At 55.1% G+C, this 18,934-nt stretch overlaps 1 protein-coding gene across 6 annotated transcripts in view; it reads left to right on the top strand.

Annotated features, from left to right (window-relative positions):
* Positions 1-15,644, top strand: part of FCHO1 (FCH and mu domain containing endocytic adaptor 1) — a 40,832-nt gene extending 25,188 nt beyond the window's left edge. For 4 of the 6 annotated variants that reach the window (XM_037992177.2, XM_037992179.2, XM_037992181.2 and 1 more), the window contains 18 exons: positions 1,634-1,678; positions 1,792-1,876; positions 2,427-2,451; positions 2,825-2,882; positions 3,351-3,529; positions 3,614-3,638; positions 4,003-4,054; positions 5,432-5,523; positions 5,892-6,167; positions 8,257-8,369; positions 8,478-8,565; positions 8,736-8,844; positions 10,031-10,186; positions 11,111-11,243; positions 11,872-12,071; positions 13,663-13,718; positions 14,764-14,928; positions 15,367-15,644. In XM_037992177.2, coding sequence (XP_037848105.2) covers positions 1,634-1,678; positions 1,792-1,876; positions 2,427-2,451; positions 2,825-2,882; positions 3,351-3,529; positions 3,614-3,638; positions 4,003-4,054; positions 5,432-5,523; positions 5,892-6,167; positions 8,257-8,369; positions 8,478-8,565; positions 8,736-8,844; positions 10,031-10,186; positions 11,111-11,243; positions 11,872-12,071; positions 13,663-13,718; positions 14,764-14,928; positions 15,367-15,389 — 1,880 coding nt within the window. In that variant the 3' untranslated portion in view covers positions 15,390-15,644. The remainder of the gene's footprint in view (positions 1-1,633; positions 1,679-1,791; positions 1,877-2,426; positions 2,452-2,824; positions 2,883-3,350; positions 3,530-3,613; positions 3,639-4,002; positions 4,055-5,431; positions 5,524-5,891; positions 6,168-8,256; positions 8,370-8,477; positions 8,566-8,735; positions 8,845-10,030; positions 10,187-11,110; positions 11,244-11,871; positions 12,072-13,662; positions 13,719-14,763; positions 14,929-15,366) is intronic. The other 2 variants (XM_037992184.2, XM_037992183.2) reach the window with 2 other exon arrangements.
* Positions 15,645-18,934: the final 3,290 nt, after the last annotated feature.

Raw genomic sequence — 18,934 nt, 5'->3', positions numbered from 1 at the left:
CTCCCTGGGGCTTGGTTTCTTTCTTTCTCTCTCTCTCTCTTTTTTTTTTTTTTTTTTTTTTGAGATGGAGTCTCCCTCTGCCTCTGTTGCCGAGGCTGCAGTGCAGTGGTGTGATCTTGGCTCACTGCAACTGCTGCTTCTGGGTTCAAGCTATTCTCCTGCCTCAGCCTCCCGGAGTAGCTGGAACTACAGGCGCGTGCCACCACACCCAGCTAATTTTTTTGTGTGTATTTTTAATAGAGATGAGGGTTCACCATGTTGGCCAGGCTGGTCTTGAACTCTTGACCTCAGGTGATCCGCCTGCCTCGGCCTCCCAAAGTGCTGGAATTACAGGCGTGAGCCACTGCTCGTGGCCAGGCCTTGGTTTCTTCGTGGGAAAAATGGGATGCTGACGAGTCCAGCTCTCCAGCTTGATCTTACGTGTAAATCTCTTTGAACCAGATCCCAGAGGAGCCTTGAGTGCCAGGCTCAGCTGTTCAGACTTCACCCCCAGGGCCTAAGGGAGCCATTGAGGGTTGTTGAGCAAAAGAACAATTTGCAAATGCTCAGATACAGGACTGGGGAGGAGTTAAGAGCAAAAGTTTTAGAGTCAGACCTGGGCTTGAGTCTTTTCTTCATCACTTGCTGTGTGACTTAGGACCTGTGCTTTGACTTCTCTGAGCCTCAGTTTCCTCATCTGTAAAGTGAGGATGTTAATAATGTTGTAACGTTCAGTGATTTAATTCAGGTAAAGGGCAAAGGGTGTGCCAGGCACACAGTAGGCACTCACTAAATGCTGGTATACAGTTGTGTCTTCAAGTCTTGTTAACCAGCAAAACCTGTTCTTTCTCCCTCCTGTCTCTCTGGCTCAGCCCTGGCTCAGGTCACCCCTCCCTTCATGGGGCCCCACTCTTGCCCTTCACAGGTCCCAGATCTGTTGTGTCCTCCTCCTGCTCACACACCTTCCATGGCTCCCCATTGTTCTTGGGAGAGAGTTCCCACGCCTCATCCTGTCACTCAAAGCCCAGCCCACTGCACAGATGCATGGTCCATCCCCCAACCCAATCCAAGTTCCACCCACAAATGCTGGAAGTACGTGGAAATAGCTCATGTCACCCCCTACGGTGGCACTAACCAGCTGGAACCAGACCAGCCCCTTGATCCATCCCACTCCTGATGATCTGAGGCTGGTTCTTGTCTGGGAAACTGATGGACCTTGAGTTCAGATCCAGGTGCCATTTTGTGGCCAAAAGTGTACTACCCTTTCGAAGCCCAGTCTCCCCACCCTCAGTTTAGGTTTTTTTTTTCTCTCTCTCTTTTTTTTTTTTTTTTAATTTTTTTGAGGCAGAGTTTGCTCTGTCACCCAGGCTGGAGTGCAGTGGTGCAATCTCGGCTCACTGCAACCTCCGCCTCCTGGGTTCAAGTGATTCTGCTGCCTCAGCCTCCCGAGTAGCTGGGATTACAGGCACCTGCCACCATGTCTGGCTAATTTTTTTGTAATTTTAGCAGAGACAGGGTTTCACCATGTTGGCCAGGCTCGTCTTGAACTCTTGACCTCAGGTGATCCACCTGCCTCAGCCTCCCAAAGTGCTGAAAATACAGGCACGGGCCACCATGCCCAGCCCCTCAATTGAGTTTCTGTCTCCCATCTCAGGACCTCTGGACTTCGAGGCATACAGCGCGGCTGCCCTGCAGGAAGGCAAGTACGTCTGGGCCTGGATGCCCAGGCTGGACCATGGGGGTGAGGGAGGCTGATATGAATGTGAAAGAAGGCACCTCCCAGTGCTCAGCTGCCCCCCAATCTATCCTCAGCGATGAAACGTTTGCGGGGAGCCAAGACCTTTCGCCTTCCGGGATTAAGCCGGCGGGAGCGGGAGCCAGAGCCACCTGCAGCTGTGTGAGAAAGCACCCCTGCCCGGTCTGGCCCAGGCTAGCCCGGATCCCTTCCCCTGCCCAGGCTATCCCGGAAGTCCCCCCCTAGGATAGCCCAGGAGTATCCATATTCCAGGCTGGACCAGGAGTACCTCTGCCCCAGGCTACTCAATATTATCGCTACCCAAGCTAGTCCAGAATTCTTCCTTTTGCCAGGTTAGGCCAAGAACTGCCTGTCACAGAGTAACCTAGCATTTCCCCTGTCCGAGCTGGCCCAGGATTGTTCTGTTTGCCAAGGTTAGCCCCGACTTTTCCCTACCTTCACAAGGCAGCCCTTCAAATGAGTTCCAGGATTCCTTCCCTCCCAGGCTGTTTGAGAATACTCTCTATTCAGCTAACTTCAGATTCAACCCCCTCCCCAAGCAAGCCCCAGGATCCCACCACCTCCAGGGCTAGCTCAGGGCAATATCACAGCTGGGTAGCTACCCCAGGTTCCATGTCCAGTGTTGGGGGCTGACAGGGGGCACCAGATGGGCTGCGGAAGCTGATACCAACATCTCTTCCTCCATCCCCAGAGATTTCCTGGAGCCCGATTCAGGGGTGAGTGACGTGGGAGGGGTCAGGCTGAGCTACAGGTGGAAGGAGTTTGATCCCACTCTTGGCTCCTAGAGACCGATCCCTACTGGAAACTAAAGAGCCGAGATTGAGGGGCGGGCTGGAGCCTGGGGGCTGAGTTCATATCCCACCTCAGCGGCAAAGTCCCGTGGACTACGTGGGTGTGAATAATGTCCCTGCCGAAGCTCAGTTTGTCCCAGGAACCTGCCCACACACCCAGGGAAGACAGTCGTTGCCATCAGGGTTGTTATGAGGTCTGAGTCAAGGCCTGGGGGCGGGGCAGGGGGTGGTTGGCAGGGTGAGATGGAAGGTTCGATAGTGGGGAGCCTGACTCACCGCTGTCCCCCGACTCCCCTAGACATGTCCAGAGGTGGATGAAGAAGGTTTCACTGTCCGGCCTGATGTGACCCAGAACAATATCCTTCTGGCACCCCCCAGGAGCAGCTGTTGGCACAGCAAGGTCAAAACTGTCCACAATAACCAGTCCACCTTCAGCATTCCTCTCTGGGTACATCCTGGAGAGAGTCTCCCTTGTGGATGAAGCCAACCTAAATGTAAACACTCACTCTATGGGGTCAGCACTGGGCAAGAGGTAGAGAGAAAAGGAAAGCCAGCAAGGCTTCCTGGAGGAGGGGGCACCGGTGTTGGGGTTTTGCAGCTGAATAGGAGTTTGCCAGTTAGGTCTGCTCATGCTTATGCAAAGGCTTGGCTGGGGGGTGGGAGTGCTGGTGGGACATGGTGTCAGGACTGAAGGTGGCACATGGCGGGCGATGGGATTGGGCAGGACCTCGAAGGGTTTGAGCAGGGAGGGACAAGGTTGGATTGGAGAGCTGAACGGGGAGAAGCTTGTGTTGGGATTGGCTTGGACCTTGACTGCAGCCCACGCACGGCCGAGCCCTCCCGTTTCTCGTCCAGCGACTCCGACTTCGATGATGAAGAGCCCCGCAAGTTCTACGTGCACATCAAGCCCGCCCCGGCCCGGGCTCCAGCCTGCAGCCCCGAGGCAGCAGCGGCACAGCTCAGGGCCACTGCGGGCAGCCTCATCCTTCCTCCTGGCCCAGGGGTGAGGCATGGGAGGGGTGCCCTGGGTGGTGCTGGCAAGGCTGGCTGGATGTGCTCATGTTGATGCTGCCCACTTTGTCCACAGGGCACCATGAAACGCCATTCTTCACGTGAGTAGCCTTTGGTCTTCAGAGTAGGGATGATCCTAAGGAGGGGAGGCTATGGGTGTGGGCTTGAATCAAAGCTCTGTTTTGTAACTTGGGGCAGGATGCTTAACCACACTGACCTTCGGTCTCCTTTTCTGTAAAATGAGGTCATTATGAAATTAAGTGAGAGCTGAAAGGGGTAGCTGGGGCCAGGAGGAGCCAGCATCTGGAGACGGGCTCGCTCAGGCTTGAATCTGTGTCTGCCTGATTTGCTGATCACCTTGGGCAACTGGCTGGACACCCCCCAAGCCTCGGTCCCTTGGTCCGTGAAGTGGGGAGCATTGCAGGCAGGGTGACAAGAAAGCTCAAGGAGGTACATCTCTTGTAGGGGATGCTGCTGGGAAACCCCAGAGACCTCGGTCTGCCCCCAGAACTGGCAGGTGGGTTCCACACGAGTGGGCAGGTGGGGGCTGTCCCCACCTCCGCCTCCCCATGTCTCCACCTGGTGTTCTCTTGTCTCAGCTGGGAGTTGATGTCATGCTGGGGTTTTGTTTTGAGACAGAGTCTCACTCTGTCGCCCAGACTGGAGTGCAGTGGCGCGATCCCGGCTCACAGCAGCCTCCACCTCCTGGGTTCAAGCAATTTTCATGCCTCAGCCTCCCAAGTAGCTGGGACTACAGGCACACACCACCACACCCAGCTAACTTTTGTATTTTTAGTAGAGACAGGGTTTCACCATGTTGGCCCGGCTGGTCTCGAACTCCTGACCCGTTGCGCCTGGCCCATGTTGGCTTTTGAGGGACCATTTAGTCATTCATTTGATGAACATTTATTGAGTGCCTACTATGTACTTGTGCTGTTCTAGGACCTGGGTTCTGAGACAGGTGTCCCTTCTCAGAATCACATTCTAGTGACTCAGATTTTAAGAATAGCAAATAAGGCCAGGTGTGGTGGCTCACACCTGTACCAGCACTTTGGGAGGCCAAGGCGGGCAGATCACCTGAGGTTGAAAGTTCGAGACCAGCCTGACCAACATAGAGAAGCCCCATCTCTACTAAAAATACAGCATTAGCTGGGCATGGTGGCGCATGCCTGTAATCCTAGCTATTCGGGAGGCTGAGGCAGGAGAATCGCTTGAACCTGGGAGGCGGAGCTTACAATGAGCTGCTGTTGCGCCGTTGCACTCCAGCCTGGGTAACAGGAGGAAACAACATCTCAAAAAAAAAAAAAAAAAAAAAGGCAAATAAGTTAGAGCATATTCAATATTTCTAAGTGCTACGAAGAAATGAAAGCCGACGACGCAAAGACAGAAGGAGGTGACTTCCCTTGAGGTGGGGATGGGAACCTCCTCGACGGGGTGACTTGGAGCTAAGCCCCAAAGAGGAGCCAGGAGGTGGCTATGAAGAGAGCTGGGGAAATGGAACTCCAGACTGGGAACAGGCTGAGCACCGTGGCTCACACCTGTAATCCCAGCACTTTGGGAGAGCAAAGCGGGCAGATAGATCACTTGAGGTCAGGAGTTTGGGATCAGCCTGGCCAGCATGGTGAAACCCTGTCTCTGCTAAAAATACAAAAATTAGCTGGGCATGGTGGCAGGTGCCTGTAATCCCAGCTACTCTGGTGGCTGAAGCAGGAGAATTGCTTGAACCCAGAAAGCGGAGGTTGCAGCAAACTGAGATTGTGCCGCACTGCAGCCTGGCCGACAGTGAGACTCCGCCTAAAAAAAAAAAAGACCGGGAACAGCATGTGCAAAAGCCCTGGGGTGGGATGAGGCTTGGGAAAAATAGAAGCAATCCTCTTGGCCTCACCCTCTCTAGCTGTGCAGAGAGATTGCAGTCAGAGGAGCAGGTGTCCAAGAACCTCTTTGGGCCGCCCCTGGAGTCAGCCTTTGACCACGAAGATTTTACAGGTGATGGGGATAAGGGATTGGAGGTCATGGGTGTGGCCGGAGGGAGGATGGGTGGGGCCATTGCAAAGTTAGGCCAATCGAGTACCTTGGAGGCCAGGCTGGAGGGAGGACTAGTCCGTGGCAGGGTGGGCGGGGCCAGAGTACAGGTGGGAGGGGCCATAGATAGGACGGGGCCTTGGCCAGTGGGCGGTGACTGGGTGGATGGGCCGGACTTTTGTGGAGAGGGAAGTCACCAGAAGGCATAGCCTTGGGGGCTATGAATGGGGGCCCCCCTGACCTTCCCTCGACGTGGCCGTGGCCTGCAGGAGGATGGGCAGGGACTCCGAGTGGGCGAGGGTCGGAGCTGACCGCCCGCTTCCCTCCCCAAGGCTCTAGCAGCCTGGGCTTCACCTCCAGCCCCTCCCCTTTCTCCTCCTCGTCGCCCGAAAACGTGGAGGATTCCGGCCTGGACTCTCCGTCCCACGCGGCACCTGGCCCCTCCCCAGATTCCTGGGTCCCCCGCCCAGGCACCCCGCAGAGCCCGCCCAGCTGTAGGGCGCCACCCCCAGAGGCCAGGGGTATCCGAGCACCGCCTCTGACAGACTCGCCGCAGCCCCTCGCCCCGTCTGCAGGCCCCTGGGGGCTGGAGGCCTTGGCCGGAGGAGGTGAGTCCAGCGGGTCTGGGCCTGAGAGTTGCTGGAACCCTGGGCGGGTGATTGAGCGCCCGCTGTGGGCAGGGCCTGATCAGGCTGCTGGAGACACAGCTAGGACGAGGCAGGCAGAACCTCCCACCGTTGCAGGGACAACAATGAGATGGACATTTAGCAAGGCAGGCGGTAGTGGGTGCCAGGTGGGGGCCCTCCCTGAGGAAGGGACATCTGAGCTGAGATTTGAGGGAGGTGAGGACAGAACCACGTGGACATGAGGGGAAAGATGTGCTGGGCAGAGGGCACAGCCCCTGCAAAGGCCCTGGGGCAGGAGCGCGCTAGGCCTGTCTGAAGAACAGCAAGGAGGTCTGCCTGCTGGAACAGGGTGATGAGGGGAGGAGGAGGAAGAGAAGGGGGGTGTGGGCAGGGCCTGATGGGCACAAGGAGGGCTTGTGAGTGAGCAGGGGAGGGGCGGATGGACATCGAGGCTGGGCCTGTAGGTGTCAGGTGCACAGTGGACCCTGAGTTTGGGAAAGGTCAGGTCAGAGCACCTTCTCGACAGAGCACCCCCTCCTTGAAGACATCATCAAAACAGGAGGAGCAGCCGCCCAGAGAGAGTAGAGGAGAGGACAGAGCCGGGGACCCTGGAGGGGTTGGAGACAGCAGGACAGCAGGTTGGGGGAGAGTGGCGGGGTGGGCTCCTAGGGGCTACCTGAGGAGAATGGGAAGCCCCTGAGTCAGAGCGACTGTGGGCTGTGACCACCTCGAGGTCCCCAGCAGTGCCAACAAGGGCGCTTGGGACCCTCCATAGGAAAGGGCCTGGCTGGAGCCTGTTCATTCAAAGGAGAGCCGAGTGGGTGGAGACCACAGACTGGGGGCAGAAGTTTTTTTTTTTTTTTTTTGAGAGGGAGTTTTGCTCTTGTTCCCCAGGCTGCAGTGCAGTGGTGCGATCTTGGCTTACTGCAACTTCTGCCTCCCAAGTTCAAGCAATTCTCTGCCTCAGCCTCCCAAGTAGCTGGGACTACAGGTGCACACCGCCACACCTGGCCAATTTTTTTTTTTTTTTTTTTTTTTTGAGACAGTCTTGCTCTGTCACCCAGGCTGGAGTGCAGTGGCACCATCTTGGCTCACTGCAAGCTCCGCCTCCCAGGTTCACACCATTCTCCGGCCTCAGCCTCCCGAGTAGCTGGGACTTACAGGCGCCCGCCACCATGCCTGGCTAATTTTTTGTGCTTTTAGTAGAGATGGGGTTTCACCATGTTGGCCTGACTGGTCTTGAACTCCTGACCTCAGGTGATCTGCCTGCCTCGGCCTCCCAAAGTGTTGGGATTACAGGTGTGAGCCCCCACATCCAGCCTGAGCAGAGGCTCTTATCCAACCCGGCAAATTCTGCCCCTCAGGGGACATTGTCAGTGTCTAGGGACATTTTTGGTTGTCACCACCAGGCAGGAGTGGTGCTCCTGGCATTCAGTGGGTGGAGGCCTCGGTTGCTGCTCAGCACCCTCCAGTGCACAGGGCAGCCATCATCCACAAGAATGGTCCAGCCCCCAAATGTCTGCAGTGCTGAGGCTGAGAAAGTCAGGTAGAGGGGGTGTAGGTGAGAGGGGAGGTCGGTGGGAGGGGAGGTAGGTGAGCAAGTGAGCACGTTCATAGATGGAACGCAACCAGAACCCTGAAGAAGCAGGAGAGGGCGGGGAGCTTGGGTGTTAAAGGCATGAGACTCAGATACAGGCCACAGTAGGTGGCTGCAGTCAGGTTCCCGGAGAGGGTAGAAGTCACAGAACGGCTGAATGTTGGCTAAAAACCCTCTGCTGAATCCCCCCTACAGTATACCTGCGTCTTAAGCCTTCAGTGCTTGCTTGCCTATCCCCAGTAATGGGGAGCTCACCCCTTATTGGGCCACCATTCTGGCGTCTGGGAGGGTCAGAGGTGTGGACGGTATCCGCACTGCTGTCTGGCACCTTTTCTGCAACCCCAGGACTTCAGACCCATTGGAGGTCTCCACGGAAAAGCCCATCTCCTATATTTTGGCTGGGTGTGTGCCCCTGGGGAGGCCCCAGAGGCCCTGGGCAGCATCTCAGCAGTGCCTCTTTGTACTTGCTCCCAGACCTGATGCCTGCACCTGCTGACGCCACAGCCAGGGAGGGCCTGGCAGCCCCACCCAGGAGACTCCGCTCTAGGAAGGTGTCGTGCCCTCTCACACGTAGCAACGGGGACCTGGTAGGTGAGGGGGTGTCGCAGGAGCTGGGCTGGGGGTCGCCTCCGGGGTCAGCTTTTGGGCACTGGTCCTGAGGCACTGATAGCCCAGACTGTCTCTTTCCCTTCCAGTCTCGTTCCCTGAGCCCCTCCCCACTGGGCTCTTTAGCCCCCAGCACTGCCTTGGAACGGCCCAGCTTCTCATCCCAGACAGGACATGGTACGTGAGAGCGGTCCTGGGCCCAGCTTCGGGCCTCAGTGTCACCTTCTCTGGTCTGGGTGGGTGGCTTCTCTGTTGGCAGAGGTGTGGTTGGGCGGGGGGTCTCGAGCCTGGAGCCTGTGTTCATGCTGTCTATCCGTTGTTCCCCATTCCCTCCCCACCACCCCCAGGAGTCTCCCGGGGTCCGAGCCCTGTGGTCCTGGGCTCCCAGGATGCCCTGCCCGTAGCCACAGCCTTCACGGAGTACGTCCATGCCTACTTCCGTGGCCACAGCCCCAGGTACCTGGTGATGGGCGGACAGGGCCCGTGGGGGGGTCTGTGTTGGGGAGGGTCCAGCAGGGACAGCTTTCAGATGTGCTTCATGGTCTATCTTATGGTGAAAGGGCCTTGAACACTGAGCCAAGTGACCAGGCCCCTGTCCTGAGGGCGGTGGAGCCATAGGAGGGCCTTTTTTTTTTTTTTTTTTTTTTAACTGAGACGGAGTTTCACTCTTGTTGCCCAGGCTGGAGTGCAGTGGTTCAGTCTCAGCTCCCTGCAACCTCCGCCTCCCGGGTTCAAGCCCTTCTCCTGCCTCAGCCTCCCGAGTAGCTGGAACTACAGGTGCATGCCACTGCACCTGACTAAATTATTGTATTTTTTGTTTGTTTGTTTGTTTGTTTGTTTGTTTTGAGACAGGGTCTCACTCTGTTGCCCAGGCTGGAGTGTAGTGGCGTGATCTTGGCTCACTGCAAGCTCTGCCTCCTGGGTTCAAGAGATTCTCCTGCCTCAGCCTCCCAAGTAATTATGGGATTACAGGCGCACACCACCACATCCGGCTGATTTTGTGTTTTTAGTAGAGACAGGGTTTCACCATGTTGGCCAGGCTGGTCTTGAACTCTTGGCCTCAAGTGACCCACCTGCCTTGGGCTCCCAAGGTGCTGGGATTATAGACATGAGCCACCACGCCCGGCCATAGGAGAGCATTTGAGCAGGGCTAGGCATTGCTGTAGACTCCAAGGCTGCCGTGGGCATTGAGATGAAGGGAGTAACACTAGAAGTTAGGCCCAGTAAGGGGGTAAGGGGATGGCTTAAGGACGAGTGGAGGGCAGGGATATATATTGGGATGGCCTTCAGCAGAAAAGATCTGAAAGTCAAACCATGAAGAAGAGGAGAGTGTCAGATCAAAAACCCAAGCAAAGGACAGCTAAAAAAACTGAACATTTTAGTTTGAGCTCCCTGGTGGCCTAGGAGAAAAGAGAACTAGGGAAGGAGATGTTCCTGCCTTCTTCAGCCCAGGGTGGATTCTTCCTGTCCAGGCAGGAACGAAAGAGGAGGAGGTTGGGGGAAAGGATACAGGGGATCATCAGGGCCATCCTAGATCTGAGGAGTCTGGGGAGCCACAGACATCAGTGGAACCAGGAGAAGGGGGAGGATGAGACACCAGGCAGAACCCTAAGCCAACACCCAGTCCCCTCATCCTCCCCAGCTGCCTGGCTCGAGTAACTGGGGAGCTGACCATGACCTTCCCTGCTGGCATCGTGCGTGTGTTCAGCGGGACCCCACCCCCACCTGTCCTCAGCTTCCGGCTTGTACACACAGCTTCTATTGAGCACTTCCAGCCCAACGCCGATCTGCTCTTCAGGTACTATGGATGGGCAGTGGGAGAGGGCCTCGGAGGCTGCTGGGGGTCAGGGGCTTCCGGGCTCTGAATTCCCTCTCTGCCTCCTGGGAATTTTTTTTTTTTTTTTTTTTTTTTTTGTAGAGATCACCCAGGCTGGAGTGCAATGGCGTGATCTCAGCTCACTGCAACTCCACCTCCCGGGTTCAAGCAATTCTCCTGCCTCACCTTCCCGAGTAGCTGGGATTACAGGCCACTACACTCAGCTAATTTCTTTTGTATTTTAGTAAAGACAGGGTTTCACCTTGTTGCCCAGGCTGGTCTCGAACTCCTGAGCTCAGGCAATCTGTCTGCCTTGGCCTCCCAAAGGGATAGGATTGCAGGCGTGAGCCACCACACCCGGCCTGATTTTTTTTTTTTTTAATTATTATTATTATTGTTTTGAGACGGAGTTTTGCTATCGTTGCCCAGGCTGGAGTGCAGTGGTGCGATCTTGGCTCACTGCAACCTCCACCTCCTGGGTTCAAGTGATTCTCCTGCCTCAGCCTCCTGAGTAGCTGGGATTACAGGCATGTGCCACCACGCCTGGCTGATTTTTGTATTTTTAGTAGAAATGGGGTTTCACCACGATGGTCAGGCTGGTCTTAAACTCCTGACCTCAGGTGATCCACCCGTCTCAGCCTCCGAAAGTGCTGGGATTACAAGCATGAGCCACGGCACCCAGCCACCTCCTGGGATTTGCTGTGTGGCCTGGGGCAAGTAACTTGCCCTCTCTGACCCTTGTTTTCCATCCCTCCTTTACTGCCACCACCACTACCATCCAGGTAGGGCTTTGCTGGGCCCAGGGTGGACCAGGAAATTACATCTTTAGGAAGGGGTAGATTGAATGCTGGGAGCCCTGGGAGGGCATATCCCGAGGATTGTGGTGATCAGTCCGGGTTTCTGCAGTGACCCCTCCCAGAGTGACCCTGAGACCAAAGACTTCTGGCTCAACATGGCAGCTCTGACCGAGGCTCTGCAGCACCAGGCAGAGCAGAACCCCACCGCCTCCTACTACAACGTGGTGCTGCTGCGATACCAGGTGTGCCACCCGCATGGGTCCGGGAGGAGGGGGTGGAGTGGGGGACACGGTGAGCTGGCAGCAGACCTGGAGGCGCCTGCATGTTGGTCAGGCTGGTCTCGAACTCCTGACCTCAAGAGATCCAACCCGTGAGAGCTGATGAGCTGGAGGGAGTAGGCAGGGTGGGTGGGGAATGAATGGTGGAGGAGTAGGCAGGGTGGGTGGGGAATGAATGGTGGAGGAGTAGGCAGGGTGGGTGGGGAATGAATGGTGGAGGAGTAGGCAGGGTGGGTGGGGAATGAATGGTGGAGGAGTAGGCAGGGTGGGTGGGGAATGAATGGTGGAGGAGTAGGCAGTGTGGGAGAGCATGCATCCCCTGTTGCAGATAGCATCTTTATATGAACTAGAAGCAGCCCAGCCCTGGAATCTTTCACTTGAACTTCCCTGGGAGAGTTTGTTAGAATGAGGCGCTCTCCTGCCCCCTGCTGGAAACCTGGTGTAATACAGCCTCTCATCCATCAAATCTCCCTGTGATTGGGTCCCCTTGGGGCGGTGTGTGCATCGTGGGATCAAGTGGTTGAATAGCACATGATGTGGCAAGACGGGATGGCCCAAGCTGTGTCCTCTCTCCCATTCTCATTCTTCCTAGTTCTCCCGCCCGGGTCCCCAGTCTGTGCCTCTGCAGCTCAGTGCCCACTGGCAGTGTGGGGCCACCCTCACCCAGGTCTCAGTGGAGTATGGCTACCGGCCTGGTGCCACAGCTGTGCCCACGCCACTCACGAACGTCCAGATCCTGCTGCCTGTGGGGGAACCTGTGACCAACGTCCGCCTACAGCCGGCCGCCACCTGGTGAGGGCGTGCAGGAGGCCAAGGAAAACTTAGCAGTTTCCCCCATAACCCCAGACCTTCTCCTTGATGCAGCGATTAAAGGGTGCACCCTAGGCCTGACCGTTAACTGTGAGCCCACCTTGCTTAGCACTAAGGGTGATATTATGAGGGCCAGGTGCTGTGGCTTATACCTGTAATTGCAGTGCTTTGGGAGGCTGAGGTGGGAGGATCACTTAAGGCCAGGAGTTTGAGACCAGCCTGGGCAATATAGTGAGACGTCATCTCTACAAAAAAATATTTTGTTTATTTATTTATTTTATGTATTTTGAGATGAAGTCTCGCTCTGTTGTGCAGGTTGGAGTGCAGTGGCATGATCTCAGTCCACTGCAACCTCCGCCTCCCGGGTTCAAGCGATTTTTCTCTGCTTCAGCCTGCTACACGCCCAGCTGATTTTTCTATTTTTTTAGTAGACGTGGGGTTTCACCATGTTGGCCAGGCTTGTCTCGAACTCCTGACCTCAGGTGATCCACCCGCCTTGGCCTCCCAAAGTACCGGGATTATAGGCATGAGCCACTGTGTCCAGCCTTGCAAAAAAAATATTTTAAAAAGTAGTCAGTCATGGTAGTGTGCTCTTGTAGTCCCAGCTACTCGGGAGGCCGAGACAGAAGGATCACTTGAACCCAGGAGTTGAGGGAGTTACCTCAGGGAGTTACCCTGGGTGACAACTGTCTCTTAAAAAACAAAAATTGTCACACCTGTAATCCCAGCACTTTGGGAGGCTGAGGCAGGCAGATCACGAGGTCAGGAGATTGAGACCATCCTGGCTAACATGGTGAAACCCCGTCTCTACTAAACAAAATAGAAAAAATTAGCCAGGCATGGTGGCGGGCGCCTATAGTCCCAGCTACTTGGGAGGCTGAGGCAGGGGAATGGTGTGAACCCAGGAGGTGGAGCTTGCAGTGAGCTGAGATCGTGCCACTGCACTCCAGCCTGGGCGACAGAAAGAGACTCCCTCTCAAAAAAAAAAAAAAAGAAAAAACAAAAATTAAATTTAAAAAAAAAATGTCTGCTGTGAAGAAGCCAGACTTACAGGACAGAATGCATCATCTAAAAGTGCTGCAAGGAAGCCGGGCATGGTGGCTTATGCCGGTAATCCCAGCACTTTGGAAGACCCAGGCAGGTGGATCACCTGAGGTCACGAGTTCGAGATCAGCCTGGCCAATATGGTGAAACCCTGTCTCTACTAAACATACAAAAAGTAGCCAGGCATGGTGGCGGGCGTCTGTAATCCCAGCTACTCAGGAGGCTGAGGGAGGAGAATCGCTTGAACCCGGGAGGCATAGGCTGCAGTGAGCAGAGATCACACCAATGCACACCAGCCAGGGCGACAGAGCGAGGCACCATCTCAAAACACACACACATAAAAGTACTGCAAGGCTGTGTGGCTCTGCGGCTGTTCCATATCTCACCCCCATTTCACAGATGGGAAAATTGAGGTGAAGTGGGGGAGAAAGTTTGCTGGGGTCACACAGCCAGGAGGCCACTGAGGCGGGACCCTGGGCTCTCAGCATCCTCTGTGGGGAAGCCCTGATCAAGACTCTCTCACGGCCAGGAACCTGGAGGAGAAGCGGCTCATGTGGAGGCTTCCAGATGTGTCTGAGGCAGGGGGTGAGCTGTGGTGGTACATGAGGGCTGGGTGGGAGGGACTGGGGTCAGCTGGGAGGCACTTATTTATGTTGGGGAAGAATTGGGGACATACTGAGGGCGGGCAAGTGTGGGCATTGAGGAAGGCTTTAAAAAGCTGGAGGAGGGCCGGGCTGGGTGGCATAGTCTGTAATCCCAGTGGTTTGGGAGGCCCAGGCTGCAGGATCACAGGAGTCCAGCAGTTGGAGGCTGCAGTGACCCATGATCGCACCACTGCACTCTAGCCTGGGCAATAGAGCCAGACCCTGTCTCTAAAAAACAAACAAAAAAGGCCAGGTGCGGTGGCTCATGCCTGTAATCCCAGCACTTTGGGAGGCCAAGGCGGATGGATCACTTGAGGTCAGGAGTTCAAGACCAGCCTGGCCAGCGTGGTGAAACCCTGTCTGTACTAAAAATACAAAAATTAGCCAGGCGTGGTGGCATGCATCTGTGATCCCAGCTACTCAGGAGGCTGAGGCAGGAGAATCGCTTGAACCCAGTAGGCGGAGGTTTTAGTGAGCTGAGATCGTGCCACCGCACTCTAGCCAGGGTGACAGAGTAAGACTGTCTCAAAAAAAAAAAAAAAAAAAAGCTGGAGGATGGCCGAGCACAGTGGCATAGGTCTGTAATCCCAGTGCTTTGGGAGGCCCAGGTGGGAGGATCACTTGAGCCCAGGAGTTGGAGGCTGCAGTGACCTATGATTGTACCACTACACTCTAGCCTGGGCAACAGAGCCAGACCCTGTCTCTAAAAAAAAAAAAAAAAAAAAAAAAAAAGCTGGAGGAGAGGGCATCCCAGGGCCAGATGGCCAGACACAGCAGGTGCAAAGGCCCTGAGGCAGGACTCCCTTGCCAGCCACACAAAGCCCAGTGATGCCAGGAGAGACGGATGCAGGGGATTGAAGGGAGGTCTGACAGGGCACATGAAGACCACAGAACAAAGGGCTTCAGGTGTGGGCCAAAGAGGAGCCTGTTTCACAGCTGGGACGGGGGGCTGGTGCCTGGGCGCAGCTGACTGCAGGTCTCCCCAGGCTCTGGCCGCCTCTCTGCCAGCTGGGAGCCGCTCTCAGGGCCCAGCACACCTAGCCCCGTGGCCGCACAGTTCACCAGCGAGGGGGCCACTCTGTCGGGCGTGGACTTGGAACTGGTGGGCAGCGGTTACCGCATGTCACTGGTGAAGAGGAGGTTTGCCACAGGTACTCCCCAGCCCTGCTGCTGGGTGACCTCAGGAGCTGGGACCTTGCTGGGGGCAAGCCCTGGGATGTGGGGAGGGATTGGCGCGTGGGGATCCTTGGGAAGGATAGGTGGGTGTTGGGGCCAGGAGACCCCAGATGGGGGGCACAGGTGGGCAAGGAGTCAGGGCCCCATGTGTCTGGGGCTGGCCCCTGGAGGACATCCTTGAAAAGACCTAAACCAGGAAGCCCGAAGTCCCCCCTGCCATCCCCTCCTCCAGTCCCACCCTGTTCTCCTGCCCCCAACAAGGGGTTCCTGGGGCCGGGTGGCAGCAAGGACTATGAGATACAGGGGTGTTTTGAAGAGGACAAAGATGATTGAAGCATCCCAGAGTCAGAGCCGGGGAACCCCTCCCGTACCCCTTCTTCCCACCCCTCCCCCTCACAGCTGCGCCCCCACAGGGATGTACCTGGTGAGCTGCTGAACCCATAAATGCTGCCGCCCCAGCTCTACACTGCGCCCTGGTGCTGGCTGACCGCTCCCTACCCTCCTGCCGGACCCTGGGGCCTCCCACCCCAGCCTTCCTGAGGCCCAGACTCCATGGAGAGGAGCCCCATGCCCAGCCTGGCTGAGCCCGAGATTCGCTCCTCCCCCTCATGCCAACCCCACACAGGTCCTGGCCTTTTAATGTTCTTTGAATAAACACTTTATTTTCTAATAAAATAAAAAAGAAAACCTTTTCCTGCTCCAGGAAGTATCCTTTGCATTGCCAGAGAGGGGAGGAAGAGAAGGCGGATGAATGTGAGAGAACTAATGCACCTCCCTCCCTGCACTGCGTTCAACCTGTACAGGGCCATTTTGGGAGAGAAGGAACCAGACACCGCAGCCCCATGGGCTCAGAGGTGGGCTAGAGGGAGGGAGGAGGACTAGAGAAGCCCAGAAAGGGGTGCCAGGAGTCTTCCCAAGCAATCAGGAAAACTTTCTAAGGAGGGTGCATTATAAATGGGGTTTTGAGGTATGAGTAGGAGTTTGCAAGATAGTAATGGGCATCCCAAGCAAAATGATGGAAGGTTGTTAGTTCAGTGAGGAAGCAATTAGTCAACCTACAAACATTAATTGAGTATCTACTGTATACCATGTAGCAGGGAGAGAGCTGTGAGCAGGACAAAGTTCTTGGAAGCCAGGAAGTGGAGATAGGAAGCCTGAGTGAAGAACCTGCTTGGCTGCCAGTGCCTGTGTGACTCTGAGCGTGGGACTTGAGCCTCAGTTAACTCATCTGCAACTCACCTCACTGGGTATCTGTGGGAGGTCACACACTTAGAAGAGTGCCAACTATAGGGCAAAACCCCCAGTAGTACCAGGCAGCTTTGGGAGCCCTAGGAGGAGGGTCATCATTGGTGCAGATGTGCAAGAGTGGCCCTCTGGGGAGGGCAGGACAGAAGCAGTGGGGAGCAGGTCTGAGCCCAGTCTTAGGTCCTGATGGACATTCAGGGAACCAGGTCCCGTGTTCCTGACCTTGAGGCTGTACAGACCCCAGGGAGCAAGCCTAGACTGGATGAAGCTCAAAAGGAAGGAAGGAGGAGGCGGAATTTGGCCTGAGACCTGCTGTGCGCTTTCTCTGATCCTCCCACCCTGTCCTCCAAAGAGAGAGTGCCTCTGGCTGTGCCTTGGTTTCCTTGTCTGTAAGGTGGGAGGAATCCTGTAGTTCGGAGAGGTTCAGGGAGCATTCCTGGCGCAAAGCAAGTGCATAATTAACATTGGCTGAGAGTTGGGCACTGTGGCTCCCACCTGTAATCCCAACGCTTTGGGAGGCTGAGGCAGGAGGATCACTTGAGACCAGGAGTTCAAGACCAGCCTGGGCAACATAGCAAGACCCCCTGTTTCTACAAAAATAGGGAAATTGACCAAGCATGGTGGCACACGCCTATGCTCCTCGGGAGGCTATGCTACTCGGGAGGCTGAGGCAGGAGGATCAATTGAGCCCAGGAAGTTGAGGCTACAATGAGCTAAGATCACACTGGTGCTCTCCAACCTGGGCAGCCACAGAGTGAGACACTGTCTCTTAAAACAAAATAGGCTGGGTAGGGTGGCTCATGCCTATAATCCCACACTTTGGGAGGCCGAGGCAGGTGGACCATTTGAGGTCAGGAGTTCAAGACCAGCCTGGCCAACATGGTGAAACTCCGTCTCCCCTAAAAATACAAAAATTGGCCAGTTGGTAGTGGTGTGTATGTGTAATCCCAGCTACTCAGGAGGCTGAGGCAGGAGAATTGCTTGAGCCTGGGAAGCAGAGGTAGTGATGAGCCCAGATTGCACCACTGCGCTCCAGTCTGGGCGACAGAGTGAGACCCTGTATCAAAACAAAACAAAATAAAAACAACAAAAAAAGTCAACTGTAGGAAGGAATGATGATTATAGGAGTTGGGGCATCAAATGGGGGCAGAGGTGGCTGCAGCACCTGCCCTGTCTGGCTACAAACAGCCCAGGGACTTCCAAGCCCTTCCTGTCTTCTCCCTTGCAGGTCTTAGCATCTAGGCTGTAAATTCAGAGACCACACCTGCGCAGCGGGGCCCTGGGTGTCGGAGACAGCTGCAGCTTTATAGAGGTGACAAAATCAAAATCTGTTTGCCATCGCCTCCTCATAATGTAGCCTTATCTGGGTGTGGGTTCTTTCCTGTCTGGTAAGTGGCAGGTACATGGCACCTCCGAGTAGTTTTAATTGGCCTTCCTTGGGACACAAATGAGGCTGGGCACCTTTGAAAATGAAGAAGTCATCTGGGATGGTGACTCATGCCTGTAAGTCCAGCACTCTGGGAGGCCAAGGCAGGCAGATCACTTGAGGTCAGGAATTCAAGACCAGCCTGGCCGACATGGTAAAACCCCATCTCTACTAAAAATACAAAAATAAGCCAGGCATGGTGGTGGGTGCCTGTAATCTCAGCTACTGGGGAGGCTGAGGCAGGAGAATTGCTTGAATCCGGCAGGCGGAGGTTGCAATGAGACGAGATGGCACCACTGCACTCCAGCCTGGGTGACAGAGAAAGACTCCGTCTCAAACAAACAAAAACAACACAAAAAACACAAGCAAACAATAAAGCGCAGAAGGAACTTTTCCCAGGTGTGGTCTCCTAACTGCCTGACCTTCCAGAGCAGGTGTGACATAACCTGTCTTAGAAGAGTGAATTCCAAGAGAGAGGGCGTGGAACCCGTTAAACCTGCCAACCCCGGGCAGGCATGATTCCATTATTCAGTTTACATGCCCTGGTCTCTTCCACCCGGATGGCCTTAAAACCTCAGCTGTGACACAGAGTGATCCGTTGGCACTGCGCCATCAATTGGGTCACGTGTCAGAGGCCACCCCCAGCTGGTAAGTGACCTAATTGGATTTTCTTTTGAGCTGAAATTCACAAAACAAAAAATGAACCACTATAAGGTGAACAATTCAGTGAGTTTCAGTATATTCATAATACTGTACAGTCACACCCTTTATCTAATTTCAGCACATTTTCATCCCCTCCGAAAGGAAACCCCGTCCCCTTCAGCAGTCATGCCCCATTTCCCCTCCCACAGCCCCTGGCAACCACTCATCCGCTTCCTGTCTCTGTGGATTTGCCTGTTCTGGGCATTTCATATAAATGGAATCATACAACACGTGACCTTTTGTGTCTGGCTTCTTTCACTCAGCATCGTGTTTTTGAGTTTCATCCCTGTTGTAGCATGGATCAGGACTTCAATATCTTAACAGGACTTCAATCTCTCTCTCTCTTTTTTTTTTTTTTTTTTTTTTGAGACAGAGTCTTGCTCTGTCACCCAGGCTGGAGTGCAGTGGCATGATCTCGGCTCACTGCAACCTCCGTCTCCTGGATTTGAGCAGTTCTCCTGCCTCAGCTCCCCGAGTAGCTGGCATTACAAGCATGCACCACCATGCCCAACTAATTTTTGTATTTTTAGTGGAGATGGGATTTTGCCATGTTGGCCAAGCTGGTCTTGAACTCCTGACCTCAAGTGATCTGCCTGTCTCAGCCTCCC

This window comes from Chlorocebus sabaeus, chromosome 6, assembly GCF_047675955.1.
Source record: "Chlorocebus sabaeus isolate Y175 chromosome 6, mChlSab1.0.hap1, whole genome shotgun sequence".
NCBI lineage: Eukaryota > Metazoa > Chordata > Mammalia > Primates > Cercopithecidae > Chlorocebus > Chlorocebus sabaeus.
This window is presented reverse-complemented; position numbering and strand designations above follow the sequence as displayed.